Source organism: Castanea sativa, chromosome 5 (genome assembly GCF_040712315.1).
Source record: "Castanea sativa cultivar Marrone di Chiusa Pesio chromosome 5, ASM4071231v1".
NCBI classification, from domain to species: Eukaryota; Viridiplantae; Streptophyta; class Magnoliopsida; order Fagales; family Fagaceae; genus Castanea; species Castanea sativa.
In genome coordinates this window covers 2901204-2924700 of record NC_134017.1, presented here as the reverse complement: position 1 = coordinate 2924700, position 23497 = coordinate 2901204, and the positions used below count along the sequence as shown (strand labels likewise).

Below are 23497 nucleotides of genomic sequence, written 5' to 3'. Positions count from 1 at the left end.
ATATTCATCTTTGTTGTTAACACCTATATATATATATATATATATATCCTTTTTATTTTAAATTTTCCTATAATATTTTTTTGACATTCACTTATTTTTTAAATATTTACACTTTCTTCAACATTTCTTCTTGCCTTACCTTTTCATCTCCTCACTACCCCTACTTTAATATCACTATTCATCTTTCCCTTCATCTTCCTTTGTTTGTCTCTTTTTATTCACTCACTTTTACTATAATTTAGAATGCAAAAAAGTAATTTACCTTTTATTTTTACATTCAAACCATAAAGAATATATATATATATATATATATATATATATACTTTTCATCTCTTTTTTTTCTTTTTTTTTAAAATCGTTTTCCACTTCTTTTTCTTCCTTTAAAGATAGTGTTAATTTGAGAGAGTAATTATAAATTTGACTCCCTCTTGGCTCTCATCACAGATTCACAACACAAAATTGTGAGAGCATGTCTATGAAATTTTCGATGAAATTTAAGATATCTACTAGAATTTTTCTTGAAAGAGGGGGAAAGAAAGAACAAGCACAACTTTGGAGGTTTTCTCGCATGTAAGAAATTTCCAACCCTTCTTCTCAATGTGTGAACCTACCCCATATGAGAACTCGGAGTAGTCTGCACAATGATTTTCCTTCAGCTAACAGAACAATTATTGTATCAATTTCAACGTCCAAAAACATTGTGCTAATGTCAAAGAGAGAGAGATAGAGTGGGGAAGACGAGCACAACTTTTGAGGAGCAAACTGCAGAATGATGCTACGTAACGTGAAAGTTTCTAACCCGAATCTCTTCTTTTTTCCACCAAACAGTGTTAATGTCAGAGAATCTCAGTCCTCTGCCAAACATTGTGTTGTGTTAATTCAAAGAGAGAAAGAGAGTAGACTAGCACAACTTTTGAGGAGAACAGTGTAGTTATGGAAATTTCCAATCAATTCTTTGCCCCCACCAAGCACTCTGAGAGAGGGAGAGGACAAACAAGTTTGGCATGGTGTACGAAATTTTCAACCCTTCGTTTGACGTTTTAGGAGCAAATTGCAGATCACAAGCATATAGAAAATTTCCCAGAAATCTTCGTTAGAGCATAAAAGAGGACAAACAACTTCTTATCATATTGCTTTGTGACTAGTTTTTTTTCTTTTTGCTGAATATTGCAATTCATTCATTATAAAGTTCTTTTTACATTGCTTTTCACAAGCTTTTTAAGTGATTTTTACATTACTTTTTGACCAGCTATAAAGGTTTTTATTTTACATTACTTCTTGACTAGCAATAACAGTTCACATCATTTAATAAATAGTTAAATAAATCTTAACTCAAACTCAACTCGGGTTCCATATAAGATAGAAAATTAAATGATCTTAGAATTTTAATAATCAGCTTGATTCAGTTTAGCACAATTACAACCTATCTCACAAAACCCGAGAATACTTTATTATTGCCCATGTTATTCAAACAAGTTTAAACATATTTTGAGGAGGACCTGAGTTTTAAGTTTCAAGAAGTGAAAATCACAATCGCCCTGTCATTTTTCCTAGGCTATATTTATGGTGAAATTACCCATTCAAAAAATTCTCCCACAAAAGTTGGCATACACCTTGTTTACTATTAATAACCATGACAATATGGTAGTATTTTTATTTTATTTTAAATATAACATATGTAACAAGAAAAAGTAACACAAATATATACAAGACAATACACTCACACACACACAACCGCACACCGTACCATATCATGCAGTGCGGTTCATTGGTACTTGCGGTACAATACAGTTACTCCATTTTGTGAGTGGTTTGGTCAATTTAGGTGTGGTCATGTAGTTTGGTAAACACCCTTATTCCCATCCATTGTTGACTTCATCTTCAATTCTCCATAAAAATAGGTTCATTTAAGTAAATTAGTATAGTCTTATGGCCCTTATCGGATGTCTTTAGGACAACCATTAACAAAAGCACTATTAATTTATTTAGGACTTTTAAAAATACAAACTTCATAGACCCAAATATAGTGGCCAATTCATGAAAGCTCTAATCTAAAACGAATATTGGCCTAGTTCACCAAATATAAACATTGTATAATGAAGAAATAAAAAAGCAAATAGGGTGAACTAGAAGGGATTGAGATCATATGCAATTGCACTATGCAATTCACCTCATTCCTTCACAAAATTTTTTACTTTTTTAACTTTAACTTTTTACTTCTTTCCAATATTTTTTTTATTTAACGGTTGAGATTGAAAGTTTCTTTTTCCAACTCTCAATCTCAACCCTTTATTGCAATTGCATAATGTGCAATTCTCAATCCAACTAGAAGTTGGGTCTGATCTGACACCCCACCAAACAATCCACACAAGTTTGATCTGACACTCCACCCAATATTTCACATGAAGTCAGTCAGAAAACCTTTATATAGCCTTTCTTTATTTTGCTTGCTGAATGGTAGCCTCAGCCTTTCAGTTATTGTCTGTCTCCCTCAATGGGTAAAATGGTAGCCTCACTCTTTCACTTATAGTCTCTCTGTGTGATCTCTAGATCAGATCTCTTTTGGTTTCTTTATAGTTGCTTTGCTTGTCATATTGCCTCTGTGAACTGTCCTGATTCATTGTTATTGGGTGAGTCACATTTTATATATGGGTCCGATTAATGTATGTGTGTGCGTGCATGCGCGCATGGGACAATTTTACTGTGATTTGATTAATTTGAATGATTTATTTTTCTGCATAAACTTTATCTAACTCCGATCTTGTGACACCATTGAATTTGGGTCCTAAAAATAAAAATTTAAGAAAAAGTTTGGAATTGTCATCCATTTAGATTTAGATCTATGTTAATACAAATAATATTTAAAAAAAAGGTTAGATTTGTTTTTGACCTAGTATCTGTTAAATTGTAATCATGTAACGTTTTTACCCTTAAGAGTACATTTTAGATTTAGCACTATGTTAATTCAAAAAAACAAACAAGTTAGATTTGTTTTTGACTTCGTTTCATGTAATCATCATTTTATTTTTTGGGAAATCATTGTTGTCTCCTTTGAATTATTACAAGAGTTGCAGAGACTCCGTTTAAGCTAAAATCCGTGAATATAATTGCATGAATAGCATAGGCTCTTATTAAATGAAAATTTGATGGTAAAGAATGGAGTGGTGATTAAGTACACCTTCATTTATTCTTAATGATTTTTTACCATCAAATTTTCATTCATGCCAAAATCTGCTTGAAATTGATGAAAACATAAGAAAGATTTAAGCTAAAATTGCAAAAGGGTTTGTTGGTTTATTTAGTGAAATTCTGTTTAAGCTAAAACCATCAGTTTGGTATAAGACTTTGTTGTTGTTGTTGTGCATAGCTTTCTTGTATTTTTCTCTTCTCTTCGTGCATTTCTGAGTGTTTGAAATGATACAATGTGGATATGCTTGCAAGAATTTTAACATTAGAGCTTCAATTATTATCTTCTTAAGTCATTCCCTAGGGAGATTTTTTACTTGAGTTTTGTTGTCCTTGATTTAGTGGCTGTTCTTTGTTTGTTGTTGTAGCCGCTCTAATGCTGTGTTGTTTCCGCAGATTTTGTGCTAGGTGATGGAATGTTTTTGTTTGCTGCTTGTGGTTGCAGATTTGTTTGGGTGAACTGATGTATCTAATTCTTTGTTAATGAATTATTACTTGTTCATTTTTTTTTCCATGAAATATTGAGGGAAACTGGAGATGCCTTAGTTTATATCTTAGCAATTTTGTGGTTCGTATGAAAATAAAGAGAACTGGTTATAAAACTGTGGTTATTCTTTAATTGGGTTTTCCAATTTCCACGTACACATGGTTTTAAGAAATCCATTCACCTCATATGAATGGAAATTGGAGATATAAGTAATTATTGGACTAGTCTAGCTATACCAAAGACATGTTACCACCATGGGAATTGGAGATATACTTTTCGCCTAACATACAACTTTTGCCGTAACTGTTTTGATCTTGTTGATACATAAATTGGCAATTTCACTGCGCGTAAAGTGGATGAACTCGATCTCGGGATTCACAGTGATGTATGGGGTTGGAAACCTTTGAAGTTGCTACATAGTCATGGCAATTTCTCTTGCAAGACATTAGTGGATCTAAAGTATTTATGTGATATGCTTAAACGTTTCAGCGTAGGTACTCATATTTTAGTTCAGGCAGATGTTACTATTTGTACAAAAAAATGTGTACCTACATTGAAACGTTTTAAGTGTATCACACGATCAATGTGTACCTATGCTAAAGAACTTCAGCTTTATAAAACTTTTTGAACTATACTAATTAGTTCAGGCAGATGTTAATACTTGTGAATTTGAAGCTGAAGATCATTGAAGGGAATGTTATGCAGATAGGGTATACAAGCTTCTTGCAGCACTCTTATGAGGCCATATTCCGGTAAGTTTTTTCTAGTCACTCAGAGGTGAGGTCCCTTTATATATTCGTTACTTGTTATTCAAGAATATTTTATTCTTGTTCAAATTGCACTTCTTCCTCCAACAATAATGGAATGGAAAAAGTTAAGGTCATAATTAAAGGTTTAATAGCCGGTTAAGTCTTGTTCCATTCCCAGAAATGTATTAGTTTATATCTTAGAAATTTTGAATTTGGAGTTGTTTAGTAGATTTAGAAACATAGCAGAAAGTAGGATTTATGAGGGATTTACTGTTATTATGGAGCTCAATGAATATGATTTAATTTCTAAATATATGGTGGATAATTATATATATACTTGAATGGATATAGGTTGGGAAAATTTTTTGTTGATCTGTATAGTCACTTTATCATTTGTGTTTGAACATGATATTGAAGAACAATATACTTGTAATATTTCCATGAGCAACTTTGGTTCTGACATTAATGTCTCAGTAGGAGAATGCATGCATGGACAAACATTATTAACAGCCATTGCAATGTATGATGGAGGGAAGGAATGATGTCATCCTCTTTCAATCTGGGCCTTTATCTCTATCTGCCTATGCCGATGCAAATTGGGCTGGGAATCCCTTTCATAGAAGATCTACATAAGGCTTCATTGTTTTCCTTGGCCACAATCCTATCAGTAGGTGTGTTTCTTTCTCACTCACCTACGATCTGGTGTGATAAAGTCTCTTCACTAGCTATTGCCTCAAATCCCGTTTTCCACGCTAGAACAAAACATATTGAAGTGTGACTTCCACTTTGTCAAGAATTTGTGGTCTGCAAAGGCCTCAAAGGTAAATTTATCTCAAACCAGGACTAGATTGCAGATGTTCTTACCAAATGCCTTCATCTAAAAACTCATGGTTACTGTTACTCCAGTCCCCATTCATTTGATGGGGGATGTTAGCGATCCTATGTTACTGAAGGAAATTGGTATGTGATTATAGTGAAACTCGATAAGTGAAGACTGTTGAAATTTGTTACAGATTAGTTCAGCTTGTCATAGCTACAATTCTGTTATAGCAGTTAAGCCATCTTTTGGTATGGCAGTTAGTGTAGTTAATCTTGCATTTTTTGTTACCAGCTATCAAAGGCACATTTGTAGTCTAGAACAAGTCTTTAAATACTGATGTACATGTTCTCTGTGATTAATGCAATTCACTTTCAAATTCATTTTGTTCTTCTCTCAGTTCTATCTCTTAGTTTTCTGCGTTCATTTTCTGCATAATTGCCACAGCAAAGCTTTCAGTAGCTTCAAAATCCAAGTGATGAATAATGTTTTTATTAGAGGCCCCTTTCTTAAAATTCTGTTTACAGGTTGGGTGACCATTAAAGATAGGTTAACAACCAGGGATAGGATTGCTGAATGGGATTACACAGGAGACTGCTAATGCGTTTTTTGTGGGGGCATCATAGAAAGCAAAAACCACGTTTTCTTTGAATGTTCCTTCACCAAAAGGATTTGGTTCACTGTCATGAGCTATTGCCTAGTAGGCTAGTACCACAAGCAGTTTGCAAATGGCAAGATAACATCAGTTGGGCAGACATCACTTGGAAGGGGAAGAGCTTGAGAGTATTACTCTGTAAGGTTGCTCTCTAGGCTACAGTGTGCCATTTTTGGTCTCAAAGACATGCACTCATCCATAATGGCCAAATATAGACTGAGGAGCAAATTGTGGGGAAGATAAAAAAAGATGTTAAAGGCAGGATTGAAGCAAATTCAGGCTTCCAAAGATCAATTCTAAATACTGTACTTTGCTATAAGTGGAGGGCTCAATCCTAATCTTGTCCTTGTTTGATCAGTAGAATTTCTGTTATGAAGCTGTTCTAGGCTTTCCGGCTAGTATTTTGTTTCCTATTTCTACTTGGGAAGGGTTAGTTTGTAGTCCCTCCTTCTTAGTGTCTGCTGTGTCAGTCCTTGCTTGGTGTTTTAGTTTGGCTTTTCTAACTTGCGAGGCTGTGTTTTTTATAAACTATGGTTTTGTCAGTTATAAGTGTTGGGTGCGTGGCACCTACTGGGTCCAGCCCACTTGCTTACTTCTTGTCAAAGCTCATTTATGAGCTTGTCTTCTCAAGCCCCACAAAGTCAGACTTTGGTTTAATGCAAAGTTGAGCATGCATGGGAGGGTTTGACTTTTCTGAGTTAGAGTGTTGCAAAGTTGAGTTAAGAGTGTGAGACACGCTGAGGAGGAAAGAAAGAAAAAGAAAAGAAAGGCCATTCGGCCTTGGGGAAAAAAGCTGAAGCGGAGAGAGCTGAAGTAGTGAAAGCTAAAGCAAACAGAGAGCCACATTCGGCCATTTTGGTGTGAGATCCAGAGAGAGCAAGACACGGAAAAAAGAGAGAGCTTCAGCCATTTGAGGTGCAGTCCGTGTGAAGAAATAGAGAGCAACACAGTGAGAGTGTGAGAGAGTGATGTTAGAAATATTGAATTCAATAGTATTGTATTTCTCAACTGAAGAATATACATGTGTGCCTTTATATAGGAGGCATAGGAGTGCAATACAAGTAAATGTGTAGTACAAGAATGTGTGCTATACAAGTAATCTAGTTGGGCCTAAAGCCCATAACACTATACACGTTAACAATGCCCCCTCAAACTCAAGGTAGATGTGAGACCAACTTGAGGTTGTCAACCAAAGTACGAAGGTGTCTCTTAGGATATGATTTTGTGAAGATATCTGCAAGTTGATCTGTAGAGGAAACTGAGATTAGTTTGAGAGCACCATGGACAAGATGATAACGGATAAAATGATAATCGATATCGATGTGTTTAGTCCATTCATGGAAGACATCATTGTGAGAAATATGAATGACACTCTTGTTGTAACAATAAAGAGGAGTAGCAGAGGATGTAGACACACCTAAGTCTTTGAGAAGTCATTATACCCAAAGAAGCTCAGATGTGGTATCAGCAAGGGCACGATATTTTGCTTCAGTACTGGAGCAGGCCACATGAGTTTGTTTCTTGCTTCGCCAAGAAATCAGAGAAGAACCAAGAAGAAAGCAATAACTAGTGGTGGACCTGCGATCAGTGGGATCTCTTGCCTAATCAGCATCAGAAAATGCACGGAGAACAAGAGGAGAGTGAGCATAGTAGAAAAGACCATGGAAGAGAGTGCCCTTTAGGTACCGAAGAATGCGCAGAACAGCAGCATAGTGAGTCAATCGTAAAGCAGACAGATACTGGCTAACCTGGTGAACAACATAGAAAATGTTTGGACGAGTAACAGTGAGATAAACTAGGCTGCCAACTAAGCGTCTGTAAAAAGAGGGATTAGACAATGATTTCCCTCTTGAGGGAGTCAGATGCACATTAAGCTCAACTGGAGTGTCAACAGTCTTGCTATCAATAAGTCCAGTTCGAGACAAGAGTTCAGAGGCATACTTGGCTTGAGTAATGTAAAGTCTATCTGTAGAATGAGTGATTTCAAGACCCAAGAAGTAGCTGAGATGTCCAAGATCTTTCGTTTCAAACTGCTGATTGAGAAAATCATTGATTTCTTGAATGCCATTGAGGTCATCACCAGTTATGATCATATCATCCACATACAGGAGAAGTAAAATAGTGCCTTTGTTAGTACGACGAAGAAATAAGGCAGAATCATAATGACTGGCCATGTAACCCAAGCGAGAGATGGTAGGACTGAATTTGGCAAATCGAGCTCGTAGAGCTTGTTTAAGGCCATAAAGTGCACACCGAAGTTGACAAACCTTGTTTGATTCAACAAAGAGACTAGGAGGAGGTTGCATATAAATTTCTTCACTTAAATTCCCATTAAGGAATGTATTTTTGACATCTATTTGGAAAATTTCCCATTTACTAGCAGCAGCAACAGCTAAGAGGGCATGAACAGATGAGATACGAGCAACTGGAGTAAAGGTCTCTTCATAATCAATCCCATACTCCTGTGTAAAATCTTTTGCAACAAGATGAGCTTTGTAGCGCTTAATGGACCCATCAGAGCGAGTCTTAATCTTGTAGATCCACTTACAACCAACCACAGATTTCCCAGGGGGGAGAGTGACCAAGTCCCAAGTATGGTTTTTAGATAATGTATCAAGTTCCTCTTTCATTACAATCTGCCATAAAGGGTCAGTGGAAGCCTCACAATAGGTGTGAGGCTCGTGCAGTGTAACAAGGGCAGTGTAACAATGATAGTCTGCTCTGATACCATGTTAGAAATACTGAATTCAATAGTATTGTATTTCTCAACTGAGGAATATATATGTGCGCCTTTGTATAGGAGGCATAGGAGTGCAGTACAAGTAAATGTGTAGTACAAGAATGTGTGCTATACAAGTAATCTAGTTGGGCCTAAAGCCCATAACATTATACACGTTAACAAGTGAAAAAGAAAAAAGAGACATTTTTCTTTACTCAAGTTACACAATGAGAGTTTTTGAGTGCTACAACCATGGAGAGTTGGAGCATTTAGAGGAAGATTTTGCTATTGGCTTTGTGGTGTGATTGTATTTACTCGAGATTTATTTGTTGTATATTCAATTTATTGTTAACTCAAATTTAACATAAACTTGATAGTAGTAATCTTTATTTCATAGTGGATATTTTTCGGAGCTGTCCTATGGTTTTTTCCCTCTACACCGGAGGGTTTTCCACGTAAGATTTGGTGTTCTTGCGTGGTTGTGTTTATCTGGTGCTTGTTGAAATTTGTTGTTTCCATAATATTGTTATTACTTGGTAGTTATATTCATTAATTCACACATAGATAGAGGGGATTAGGATTTTTTTCCCCAACAATAAGAAGTTTCTGATTAATCCAAAAAAAAAAAAAACCCGAGTATGATGCGAAACTTCAAAGCTGGGGAGATAGCTACCAACATGAGATCCTCAGACCTGCAAATATTGATAGATCGCCATGTCAAACAAAAACAATGAACTCTAAAAAAATGATGGAAAATTTTTAAGTGTACTTTTTTTTTATGATGGAAATTTTATCAAGAGAGATGCACCACACAATATGAAAAGATTCAAATTAAGGAAAAATGATTGGATTTTCGAAGGTTTGCTCAATTGCTATCCAAACTGCTTTGGTCAACCACAAGTATTCTTTCTAGCCTTAAATCTTTTCAATCCAGTAATTATCTCTACTCACATTAGATCCTTTGAAGCTCAACCAAAACAAACATTGACCATTAGTTGTAACTATGTCCAAACTTTTAACTTCACAGTGCATCAGACTTCCAATTGCATGTCACTTTCTGGAGACACGCCAGCTGACCTGATCCCAACCTAAAATTTGGATTAGCAATTATCTGGAACAGCATAAACAAAAGATTTGACAGTATTATTCTATGTTCAATCTTTCTAGCAGTATCAACTTGTGACAGCAACTAATAATTAAACATTTAAACTATGTTTAAAGCATTAGAATTGAGAATTGGGACTAGCTGTACTGCGAGCATCCCCTCGTAGTTATCATTTAGCAAATGGATCTCCCAAATGTATAATTAAAGAGGTGGTTTGGATGGTGTTACATATCAGACATAGTGCGGGTTCCTCATAATTTGTTGCTCTTGCTATGGCTGTCAACATGAAGTTACTCCTACAACATGGCTTACAGTTACATGCCATTAAACTTTACTTATGCATAATTTTTGTGCGATAAGATTAATCGCTTTGTCAAGCTTAGATTTGTTTTGTTGTAGTTTTAGCTACTGGTTTGTTTTGTTTGGTTGAAGTTTTCTGGCTCAAGTGATTAACTATCTTTTGTAAAATTTATTGTGCTTTAAAGTCTTCTTATTCGTTAAAAAAAATAGTTTCTAGTTTTTTTAAATTGAAGTCAAAGCAATTGCGGTGAACATTGCTTTTTACAAAAACATGTAACTTTGAGTTCAAAGAGAATTATGTTTTAAAATTACATGTATAAGCCAAGGTACCTATGCATTAAATTTTTATCTTGACCTTTTTCTTTAGCTCAAATTCTTGTAAAATGGTGCATCAAGAAAGGCCACTCCATTCAACTTATTTCCCTATTAAGTTGAATACAGAGAATTCCTTAATCAAAAGAAAATAAAAACTTCTTTACATTTATTATGGGATGGCAAAGACAAAATTATCATCAGTACTAGGACGCCCTGATGATTGGCTTACAAAGCTGTGTGATTCAAGTCTCGTCCTAGATAGCCCTCCAAGGCCGTCATATGAATTTCTTGCTTCAAAAGTTATTTGTGGAAAAATATCTTCATAGCTGTCTCGAAGAGATGGTAAGACATTCATTGTTCTATCCTCTTGGCCTCCCTCTACTTGCACCTCCTCTATCCTTCTAATGGCTTCCATCATGTCTAGTCTTTGCTCAGGATCACTTTCAGTGCAAGCTGCACCAATGAGGAGAAGCTTTTTCATCTCACCAATTGAATTTCTAGAGCTTGCAATTTCGGGATCAAACAATTCAGATTGTCTATGTTCAGCAATAGCTGAGTTCACCCATTCGACTACGTCTGTGCCACCTTTGTTGCTGTTTAGATATTGAGAAGGATATTTCCCAGTAAGGATTTCAAGAATGACAATTCCTAGACTGTATACATCACATTTAGGAGAAATTAGGCCAAAGTTTGCTGCCTCGGGCGCCTTAAATGCAAACAATGCGTGTGCTGCATCCAAAGGATTGATCAATGGGAAGAATCCATAGTCTGTGAGTAAGGGGTCAAAGTCAGGACTGAGAAGAATATTGCTGGATTTGAGATTTCCATGGGGTATACTGGAGTAAGCAAGTTCAGTGTGCAGATAACCCATCCCTTCAGCAATTCCTTGAACAATCTTTAGACGTGTAGGCCAATTTAGTTCAGCATGTGATGGTCCACGATCACCTAAAAAAGTGCAACGAGATCAATAGAAGTCATTTATGTAGCAAACATTGATGTCTAGATTCACCAATAGAAAAATGCATGTAAATTCACTCTCTGCTTGGTCCCAAAAAGATAAATCTTAAATTTACCTATTAAGTCATATGCAATTGTAAAACGATAATTAAAAGGAACATTGTTGGGTTGTTTTGCTAAATAAGCTAGGCTGCATTTTCTAATAGATTGACATCCTTCTTATTTTGATGTCAAAAGAGAAAATGCAGACTTTGCAAGAACTTGTCATAAAAATCATACCATGCAATAGATAAAGCAAGCTGCCTTTGGGAATGTACTCATATACCAACAGCTTCTCATCTTTCCGGAAATGGTAAGCCAAAGGTGTCAAGATATTCCAGTGTTGTAGACTTGCAAGCTGCCTTATTTCTGCATCAAAATGATCTTTTCCCAGTGCATTCATCTCTCTCATTCTCTTCACTGCAACTGCCACCCCATTAGCCATCACAGCCTTGTATGCAGACCCCGAAGACCCATTCCCAAGCACTTCTGCAGATGCCCTCATCAGATCTGGCAACCCAAAAACGCCCTTTTCATTATTCACCACTACTAAATCTACCGCCATATTGCCTTTGCCATGATTAGATCCCCTACGGCTTGAGCTACTGCCCTTCCTATGGATTGAATCAGCTTCTCTTCTACTAGACCCGGACTGAGACACCCGCACCTCAACAACATGTTCCTCAGAATTTCTCTTTTCATGTTCAAGCACATCAAATTCATCTCTCTTTTTTTTTCTTGATCTTCCAATAATCACAACAATAATCATAAGAAGCACCGCCACTGCAACTACAATTCCAATAATCATATTTTTTGAAGTGTTTGAGTTTTTTGATTCTGCTGGCTGCTCAACAGCTGCCACATTACACTCATTGCCCAACGGTTCCCCGCAAAGGCCAACATTTCCCTCGAATGTACTTGCATTGAATTTCGCTAAGCTGGATGGAATTGCACCTTCTAATTTGTTGTTTTCAACATTGAGTAACGCCAATGTTGGTTGATCTATAGAAGGAATAGTCCCATTAAACTGATTGTTATCAAGAAGCAATTCGCTAAGACGGGGAATTTGAGCTAATGAAGAAGGTATGTTGCCTGTAAACATGTTACTAGAAAGATAAACTTTCTTCAAAGACCCCATATTTGCAAAATAATCCGATGGAATTTCACCTGAAAATTGATTCCTTGACAAGTATATAGCCCTTAACGAGCCTAACCGGTTGAATTCGGGTATTGGACCCGAAAAATTATTGCTCATAATGCTAATACTCCTGAGATCAGAAAGTTCAAGCAAGGCATCAACATCTATCTTTCCTGATAAACCAAAACCTCCAAGGCGAATATCGGTGACAACGCCATTGGAACAAACTAGTCCATCCCACCCAACTTCTCCCTTACAAGGCACTGAGCCAGGCACCCAAGAATTTAGAGCACCGGCTTTTGTAAACGAGCTTTTGAGCTTAAGCAATGCTTCTGACTCGGTTAAAGAAGACCCCATTTGAGAGAGGAACAAAAAAATGGACAGGAAAAGAGACCGCCCGAGGAATTGCTGAGTAGCGGCCATTACTCAGCCGGTAACTTGAAGCCTAAGAAAGGTCTTGGCAACTGAAAATTTTGCTGTGAAGTTTTGGGTATTATTTGCTCTGCTGATTTCTCGTTGTGGCTGGAATTGGTGTGTTCTCTTCATGGTGTGTATTGCTTTGGGGGAGAGTGCAAAAGATAGCCTCAGAATGGGAGAGACCTAAGGGCTTTAGGGAGAGAGTTCTGGAGCTTCTTGTTTGAAAAAGTCAGTTTTTTTTTTTTGAAAAACCGTTATAACCGTTTGTTCTAATTGGATTGCAGATGCTTTTTTTTAGGTGGGTTCCAAGCTAAAAAAAAATAATCAAAGTCCCAATTCTAGGCCTATGTTCAGCTCACAGTATATTTTTTTGGATAACCCAGCTCACAGTATATTTTTTTGGGTATTACAAGCTGGGTGATTTGAATTGGTGGACATCTTTGCTTAAGTGGCCAACCCAAGTGAGGTTTTAATCGTTTAGACAATTGAATATTTAGCCACATCTTAATTGATTTTTTAAAAAAATTTATTTTTGGGTATTGTTTGTATCTATTATTTTCACATATAAGGTTATCTTAGATATAATTCCATACAATTTAACTACATTTAAAAAAAAAATCTTTTGCCTCGTATTTATTTACACTTTTTTTATTCTTATTAGTGCATAGTAAAAACGATATCAATGATGGATATAAATGAAAGTACAATTACTCTAATCACAATAGAAAAAAAATTAAGTTTTCTAATTAAGTCCCCTCCTTTTATTTTATTCAAAGTATTTTGTGGCTAGAGTTACTTCTCTCTCTCTCTCTGAGTCTCGTTTTTTTAAGGTAATTACTCATTAGCACATGGATTGTACATTGAGAGATAGTTCTCTCCATCTCTTAAATCCCTTATGTTCTTGATAAAATATAAACTTAACATATGCTAAAAGATTTAGCCACAAGGCCTTTAATATTTTTGAAATATAATATTATGGAACATATTAAAACTACTATCAATTCCACCGTAAAAGACTTACTATGCATAGATATAAGAATAAAGCCATAAATCTTTATTTCACAGTTTGATATAATAAGATTTGATAAGAAAATTAAGTCATAGTCAAATGAAATTTTAAAATATCATTGTATAATTATATAATGTTATATATATATATATATGTATATATATATTTAATTTAGATTTCTGAGACCTTAGAGGCAAAGCTAAGTTGCATTTAAAACTACATTAAATAATATCTTTATGCATTTTTTCTAAAAAGAAAGTTAAAGCATGAACAAATACGAAGAGAAACCCACACAAAGACAATGAATTCATACGTGCAAATAAATGAATTATTAACAATTTTTTTTTTTAATTTCCCTAAGAAAGTTACCTAGCTAACATGATAACTAATAATTTAGTATCTATAACTCTTAAGGGACTCGTTATAATTTATTAATAGTCCCTGTGGGTCTTGCTTAATATTTAATTTTATAAATTAAATAATTGTATAATTATTGTTATTTTTCTCTGTTCAAAATTCATATCTCCATATATATTGAAAAAAGGAGGAAATTGAAAGCATCTCCTCTAAATGGTAAATACTAAATTCCAATAATTGAAAATTATACTTGCTTGAATGAAATGGTGATATATTAAACAATTAATTTTTTTTTCAATAATACACGTTTCATAAAAAAATTTAATATGAAATTTAAATTAATACATCCGATTTTTTTTTTGTTTTTTTTGTTTTGTAGTTTTTGTAGTTTGTTTGTTTGTTTTAATTAATTAAATTTCACACCCTAATATAAATTAAATAGGATTATACTTGTCAACAAAGTTAGATCAATAATCATGAATGTCACCTTTTTGTTGAAAATAATAATAATCTTGTACCTTTCTTTCTCTCTCAATTTCTCTCTGGAGATTTTTGAAGAGCAAGAACTACAATAACTTTTTCAACATTTTTTTAAAAATTTATAAATAAAATCTCCAGCCTTCATATTATTTTTACTTTTTTTTCAAACCATTGCTACTATTATTTTGAAAAAAAATTATTAACCTTTAAAAAAAATAAAAGAGCCTCCCTCACATGCTCAGATGTTAGTGTGTTTGTGTGTACGTAGAGAGAGAGATGAATAGTTATTCGTTACCGAAAAATTTGTAAATTGTAATAGTTATTCCTTGTATTACATGTTATCTCTAAAAAATAAATCCCCAATAACCATGGGTACCACTCTCTCTCTCTCTAAAAAAAATCCCCATTTCATAGTATTTAAAACAAATCACACATCAATTTGTAAATATCACAAACACTATATACTATAATAACAACAACATCACTCAAAGATTATTTTTCCACTTCAAAACACTATCATCCAACATTGAATCCAGTTACATTTCCTAGATGGATCTTGGCCGGGCTGGCTTTGACATAAAAATCATATAGACTTTTCTTTTTACTTTTTCTTTTTCCCTGATTTGGGGCCTATCAAGTATCAACTAACCTCCTTGAATAGTCTTTCAATTGAAACTTCCTAGAAGGTGGCTGAATACTTATACTATAATTAATAGTCAGATGTGCTGGCTTGTGTCATTTCTTGGCGCAACGACTGGCCTCAGTTACGCTTAATTTGCACCAATTCCTTATCTAGGTGCTAAATTTTCTCAGATGCACAATTCATAATTCATTGACTAAATCTTGTCAACTAACTCAATTCCTAATTTTCCATCGAAGGGAAAACCAATTCTTTATCTCTGATTCAATATTGACATGATGAAACTGAAAAATCATTCCATTTTTCAAGGTTCAAATTTTTTATTTTTTTTTATTGTTTTTAGTGCTTGTTCATCATGCAGATCTGGAATCAATATGCAATTTGAGAAGAAAAATTATCTACCTAGTAGACAATCAAATAAGCAAATGGCTAACTTTAAATATATTTTTCGTACTTATTAAAGTGAAATTGTTATTTTCCATATAACACTACATGAAGATTAGTCATTACCATTAGGTCAAGATACCAATTGATTTTTGGTATTGGTTGGATTTCAATTCTAGTTTTCTTATTCTAGAGTACAAAATTTTATAAGTTGAGCTAGGTAGAATTCACTACGAAAGTATTACTAACAATTACTTTTTCTAATGACTAAAGCTCTTATTTATTTATTTATTTTTTATTATTATTTTTTTTTTTAGAAGTAGCAAAACTTATTCAGTCATTATTAATATAATAAATATTTTTTGTAATGAAGTAGCATATGAAGGGACAATTTATATAACAATTTATACTAAAAATAAGAGGATTCTCCTCTTTGGATTGAACTTTTATGTAGTTTAAAAATACATCTAAACCTTACATTTAATAGGGAAAAAAACTTGAGGACAAATCAGTAAAAATATATCTTCAACTTCACTTAAAATACGTACAAAATAGGATACTCTCGTACTAATTCATGTGTTCAAAAAAAACTTATTCAATTTAAAAAAAAAAAAATTATGACACTAAACCAAAAAAAAAAAAAAGCCTCAATTAAGGTCCTAAAATTATGAGGCTTTTTCTTTGAGTTTAGTATCATAATTTTCCATTCATCTCAATTTGAGAAAAAAAAAAAAGGAAAAATGTTGGGTTTGTGGTTCTATTATTTTGAAAATCTAATTTATAAGCAAGTAAATATTTTTTGTAATGAAGTAGCATATGAATTGAAGGGATAATTTAAATAATAATCTATACTAATTATAAGAAGATTCTTCTCTTTGGACTGGACTTGTATGTAGTTTAAAAATACCTCTAAACCTTATATTTAATAGGGAAAAAACTTGAAGACAACCCAGTAAAAATATATCTCCAACTCCACTTAAAATGCATACAAAATAGGACACTCTCCTACTAATCCATGTCTTCAAAACCTTTCTCAAAAAAAAAAAAAAAGTCTTCAAAACAAACTTATTCAAAATTTAAAATTAAAAAAAAAAAACAAAAACAAAAAAGGAAAATTATGACACCAAACCAAAAAAAAAAAAAGCCTCAACTAAGATCCTAAAATTATGAGACTTTTTTTTGGTTTAGTGTCATAATTTTCTATTCATCTCAATTTGAGAGAAAAAAAAAGTGAAAATGTTGGGTTTTGTGGTCTATTATTTTTGAAAATTTGATTTATAAGCGGATAAATATTTTTTGTAATGAAGTAGCATATGAAGGGACAATTTAAATAATAATCTATACTAACTATAAGAGAATTCTCCTCTTTGAACTGGACTTTTATATAGTTTAAAAATACCCCTAAACCTTACATTTCATAGGGAAAAACTTGAGAACAACCCGGCAAAAATATATCTCCAACTCCACTTAAAATGCATACAAAATAGGGCACTCTCCTACTAATCCATGTCTTCAAAACCTTTCTTAAAAAAAAAAAAAGTCTTCAAAACAAACTTATTCAAAATTTAAAAAAAAAAAAAAGGAAAATTATGACACTAAACTAAAAAAGAAAAGAAAAGAGCCTCAACTAAGATCCTAAAATTATGAGGCTTTTTCTGGGTTTAGTGTCATAATTTTCCATTTATCTCAATTTGAGAGGGAAAAAAAAAAAGTGAAAATGTTGGGCTTTGTTGTTCTATTATTTTGAAAATCTAATTTATAAGTGGAAAAAACAATTTGAAAATTAATAGGAGAGTGACCATATTTGTTAGGCAATGTTTTAGTGGGAGTTAGAGTTGTATTTTTACCGGATTGTCCTTTAGTTTTGTCTTTACTTAAACATAGGAGTGTAGGGGCATTTTAGAACAAAAAAAATAAGGGTCTAAATAAGAGAAGTCCCTTAAATATAGTACTAGTCTCATCACATGCGTTTTGCAATGAGACTTTTTATTTTTTGGGTTTACGTGTTTTACTCATGACAATTTTATTTCATTTTTTATTTCAAGAAGAAATTGTATTAGTATTTGACTACTAATATGAGAGAAAAATGTGGAGGTGAGAAAAAAAAAACGTTTAGTGAATTAAAAAAAAATGGTACATTTTTTTTTTATACAAGATAGAATTCTACTTTAGCATAATCTAAGTGTATATGTGTGTGAAGTTCACTCCTGGAGATTTGAACCTTGACCCTTGCCCCCCACACCCTACAAACACCCTACAAAAACAGTTTTATTTTATTTTATTTTTTCAAAAAGAAGAAGTTGTATTAATACTTGACAACTAACGTGAGAGAGAAATATGGAGGTGGGAGAATTTTTTTATTTTTTTAATTTATCTAAAAATTAGGAGGTTTTAAATTATTAATTTTAGATATCTAACCCTATGATTTTGAGGGTATTTTAGACTCCTAAATTGAGAATCTCATATAAAGAATACCTCTTAAATAGTAATACGGATAATAAGTCAACTCTTTGCATTGTAATAGTCCAATCACCGTAATAAGTTTCAAATCATTTCAAAAGCCAAAATTTTGAAATACCTTAACTTTACACTTATATTTATTTATAATTATGTAACTATCAAATTTTACATAATCCAATAATTCTTAAAGTTATTATTTGCTTAAACTATTAGCATTTAAGTAGGTTCCAGGTAGCTCAATCGGTAAAATATTTTATCGTAGAATTAGAGAGTTGAGGTTAAATCCCTGTCTATATCAAAACTCAATTGGTGTTTTGATCTAATGATAAAAAACAATTATTAGAAACAAATGTCATAGGTTAAGACTCTCTCTCTCTCTCTCTCTCTCTCTCTCTCTCTCTCTCTCTCTCTCTCTCTCTCTCTCTCTCTCTCTCTCTCTATATATATATATATATATATATATATATATATATAAAAATCATATTCCAAAGCGTGTTAATCAATGCAATAACCTTACATGCGAAGATGATGGCTAAAAATCTATTAGGTCGATTATAAATTTTGGAATATTTTAAAATTTAGACCCAATTCAGTGGAAATGGTTATACAATTCACTCAATCTCACCCATTCTTTTTTCTGTCGGCTCCGGATTTTGAGGACTTTGTCAATAAAGTTACTCTTATAAAGTCAATTTAGTACATTAAATTTGGGACATCATATGAAGAGAAGTGGAACCCTTTTAATTGTATAGTTTTTGTAGTACAAGAAAGAAATGGTTAAGTTAGTAAATGTTTCCATCTCTTTAGAAAAATCCAAATTTGATAGACTGATCAATTGCCCTCAATTTCAAGTCACTACTTTTCTCTTGTTAAATGTAGAGAATTCGAATAGTGCTATACATAAAATTTTCGTAACAGACAAAGAGAAATAGTTAGGTATTACACAACTCATGTTTATTGGACTACTGACCAAGTTGGCTTTTGGAAATTTCTTTAAATTTTAAAATCATATATTTTATGGAAAGTTATTTTATTCCATGGTGTGGATTTGAATCTTCGACTTTAGTTTCCCAAATTGCAGCCTGAATAATTTAAAACAATTTTGTGATTGACCAACTATTGTTTGCTTAGCTACACAAATTGAATATGATAATGACGACTCTGATGATATCATGTGGTCATTGTCTTCTAAACAACAAAAATATGCCTAAATATACAACTAGTAGAGATTGATAATGATATGTTTCTAATTCTTATATTATGGATCAGTTTGGCTAAGTCTGCCAACCAAAAGTAACATTAAAAATCCACGTTTAAAATACAAGTACTTCCATTTAAATTTAAAAACAAAAATAAAAAAACGAGTGTTTTGAGTCGTCCCAAAAGAAATGATTATTTTGAGAGTTAAGAAAATGAGATATGAATATGATATAGATATGTTCGAATTAAAATAAAACCAAAGGTTGAGTTGGAGACACCTGGAAAAGTATAGGGTTACAGTATATGAATGATATGACATTATATCTTGAACAACTTTTGAAACTTTTTATGATTGTGATCCGTGGTGTTTTTACTCAAAGGTTAAAAAGTGATTTCTTTCCAATTTTTGGGTTATTATTGATAAATATGATCATCAATATGGGATTTTGGCTTAATCCTTTGGCAAGATCTTGAATTTTGAGGAAGTTGTAGAGTTGCTACCAATTTTAAGATATTTTTAGTTTGATTAGAGCCATTTAATATTTAATTGATCTTATCACTAACTTAAGGCTAAGGAAATTAAGTCTTGTATATCTACAAACCATTAAACTTAAATAGGTTCATTATTTTGGGGTGAGATGTAAATCTAGAAGTTTTATATTCAATTCACCATATTATTGGTTCATGAAGTTTTCGAAGTGTCTTATAGGCAAAAATGGAATAATCTAATTTGAGGTTGAGACATCACTTCTTTAAACAAAAAAACAAAAACAAATAATAAGTTTCAACTTTTAGGGTTCCTTTTTACGTGTGGAGAAGGTATTACAAGTGGTATTCATTTATTTACGTTTGCCGTATTTTGATTATCCCTAAATCTTACTAATTCATAAGTTATTATATATATTGAACAAGGCTAAGCAATTTAAGTCTTGTATATGTACAAAACATTAAACTTAAATAGGTTTATTAGTTTGGAGTGTGACATAAATCTAGAAGTTCCGTGTTCAATTTACCACACTATTGGTCAATGGAGTTTTCGAAGTGTCTTATGGGCAAGAAGAGAATAATTTAGTCAGAAGTTGAGACATCACTTACTTAAACAAAAAAAAACAAAAAAAAGGTAAAATACTATTTTGGTTCCTAAACTTTACTAAAAGTTTGTTTTTTGTTCCTAAACTTTAAAAAGTTCTTTTTATCCCTAAACTTTGTAAAAAGTTCTTTGAATAGTATAGAAATAAAAATAATGATAAAAAAAAAAAACTTTTTTAATAGTTTAGAGATGAAAAACAAATTTTTAGTAAAGTTTAAGGACATAAATAAAACATTTTCAATAGTTTAAAGACGAAATATAGACTTTTTAATAATTTAGGGATGAAAAACAAACTTTTAGTAAAATTTAGAGACTCAAATAATATTTTACCTAAAAAACAAATAATAAGTTTCAACTTTTAACGATCTTCACGTAGTATTCATTTAATTACACTTGCTGTATTTTAATTATCCCTAAATCTTACTAATTCATAAGTTTATTATATTTATTGAATAAAATATAAACCATGCTAAAAGAAATAAATTATGGGATTCTCATTAAAAAGAAAAAAATTATATATGATGGAATTAGTTGTATAAGGTCCAAGATTTAGAGGGACAAAACACAAAACCAGCTTATACGCTACGACCTTATATGCTAGTACAGTAGTACTAAATTGGACTCTTTTACCAAAAAAATCTAAAATCACAATGGCGTAAGGATTGTTGCTGCCGTGAAATAGACTCCAGAATATGTCCGTACATAAGAGAGGGATGAATTATTGGTAGGCAAGCTTTTGTGTATGTATATGTGGACCAAAAAAAAGTAGCTTTTGTGTATGTATGCAGCAAGATTCACATTTTTTCATGTATTATTATTGGTTTTGTTTTTTGAAAAAGAAACAAAAATTAAGTGAAAATTTTTGCATGCTACTGTGAGGCTTGCTTGAGCTGTTGAACAACCTTAATTAGTAGAAATTAGATAACCAAAAACAAATCCACATGCTCATTGTGGTTTGTGAAAAATAGAGCTTCCATTTTTAAGCCATGGAATTTTAAAAGGGTTTCTTAAAATAAAAAAAAAAATTTTAAGGCAATTTTTTTCTTTTATTGTTTGACATTATTACTTACCAAAATAAATATATGACATTATTTTATTTTTGTGTCATGTGTCTAAATTTACATGTGGACCACACTATAATTATCCACTTAAGTTTGTACCATATGTCCACTTGAGTTTTTTTAATCTTTGTGCTAAGTGAGTTAATGAGTGTAAAATATTAAAAATATAATATTAATGAACTATAAAATTAAAAAAAAATCAATTATATAGACTTAATAAAAATCACCACACAACAAAGATCATCACACATGTTATCTTATTAAAAATTAGAAGAAAAAAAAGATCATAAGTAGTATTAAATTTTGGTAAGAATTTTAATATGTGACTAATTGCGTTTATATTTAAGAATAATAATTTGATTAATTATTATATTTTTATGATAAAAATTGTGTTTAATTTTAAATATATACATACATATGTATGTCTTACATGCTATTTTTTTTATAAAAAAAAAAAATTTCACTAGTTATTTATATTTTTTTAATAAAAATTATGTTTAATTTTAAATGTATCTATGCGTTTGCATAATTGCATGGGTTACATGCTAGTATATATTTAAAGTCAAAGCTCATAAAAAATCTAATTAAATTCTAAATTAGATTTTAATTGTTGCCATATGTTCATTTATGTTTTTTAATTTTTCTGCCAAGTAAGTTAATGAGTGCAAAATACTAAGAATCTTATATTAATGAACTATTTATAAAAATAAAAAAACCAATCGTATATCTATTCAACAAAAATCACCACATGTTCCATCTTATTAAAAATTAGAATAAATTATTATAAGTAGTATTAAATTTAGATAAAATTTTAATATGCTTCTAATTACATTTTATTTTCTAACAATTTTAATATGCTCCTCTTTACTTTTTTACATTCCCATGTCCCTCCCGTTGTTTATTTTTAAATGAATCCATGCGTAATGCATGAGTTAGTAGCTAGTTATTAATTATACTTAGCAAATATAACTTTTTAAAAGATCTTTCAAATATAAAAAATAATTGACATTTTGTTCTTGCCTCAGCTTTGCAGCTTCGTGGACAAATGTACCACCATCTTCGGTTTCTTCCAACATGTGATGGATTCCATCTAAACCCATTTGATGTCTTTACTTGCTCGGTTGCTCCATTATATATATATCATTTAAAAATAAACATGTGAGTAGATAAACACATATTTTCTAGGGTAGGCTACCCTAGATAAGTCTTGTGTTGTGTGATATGCCTTACTGTGTGTTTGGTTGGTCTTATTTGTTGATTTGTTTATTTGCTAAAACTAGTGTATTAGAAATAAGCTACGTGTACAAAAATAATAATAATAATAGCTAACTTATTGAATGGCTTATACTTCAAGTTTTAATGCAAAAAATATTCTTGAAAATGGGGGGAAAAAAAACCTAGCTTAACAAAGCCGTTCTTACAAAATTAAAATGGGCTTTAACAATTAAAAAAACCTCTAAAAATGCATTGATTTTAAATAAAATAAATAATAAATTGAAAAGATCATCAATTATGTCCATTGATTTAAAAAAAAATTATATAACATCTAAAAATAAAATAAAATATATTTTTGATAGGAAAATAAAAATAAATTATTAACACAAGAGGAATGAACCACATGTTAAGTTGTTAAGTCAAGCATTTCCTTAGAAAAAAAGGGAAAAAAAAATAATTCAAGCACCTCAGAAACCCTTTAAAACCAATCATATCCCTTTGAGGCTTTTTTTTTGTGGGGTGGGGAGTTAAACAGAAGATATGCAATCAAATAGCTAGATTTTCAAAATATTAATCATCTTAATTTTTTTAGTAGCAGTTATAGTCATTGACTACAACCAAGTTTATAGTCAAAATTTGTACTCATATTTTTTTTTTATCTCATATCAAAATAAATATTTTAGTTTTCTAGAAAATCAAAGTCAATAGTTACATTAT

General features: G+C 32.0%; 1 protein-coding gene across 1 annotated transcript; it reads right to left on the bottom strand.

Moving 5' to 3' along the window:
* Positions 1 to 10414: 10414 nt before the first annotated feature.
* Positions 10415 to 13043, bottom strand: LOC142637308 (pollen receptor-like kinase 3). Its single transcript, XM_075811582.1, has 2 exons — positions 11570 to 13043; positions 10415 to 11278 (listed from the first exon to the last, which is right to left on the bottom strand). Exons 1-2 carry the CDS (start codon positions 12888 to 12890, stop codon positions 10503 to 10505), a joined length of 2097 nt encoding a protein of 698 aa, XP_075667697.1. The 5' UTR covers positions 12891 to 13043; the 3' UTR covers positions 10415 to 10502.
* Positions 13044 to 23497: the final 10454 nt, after the last annotated feature.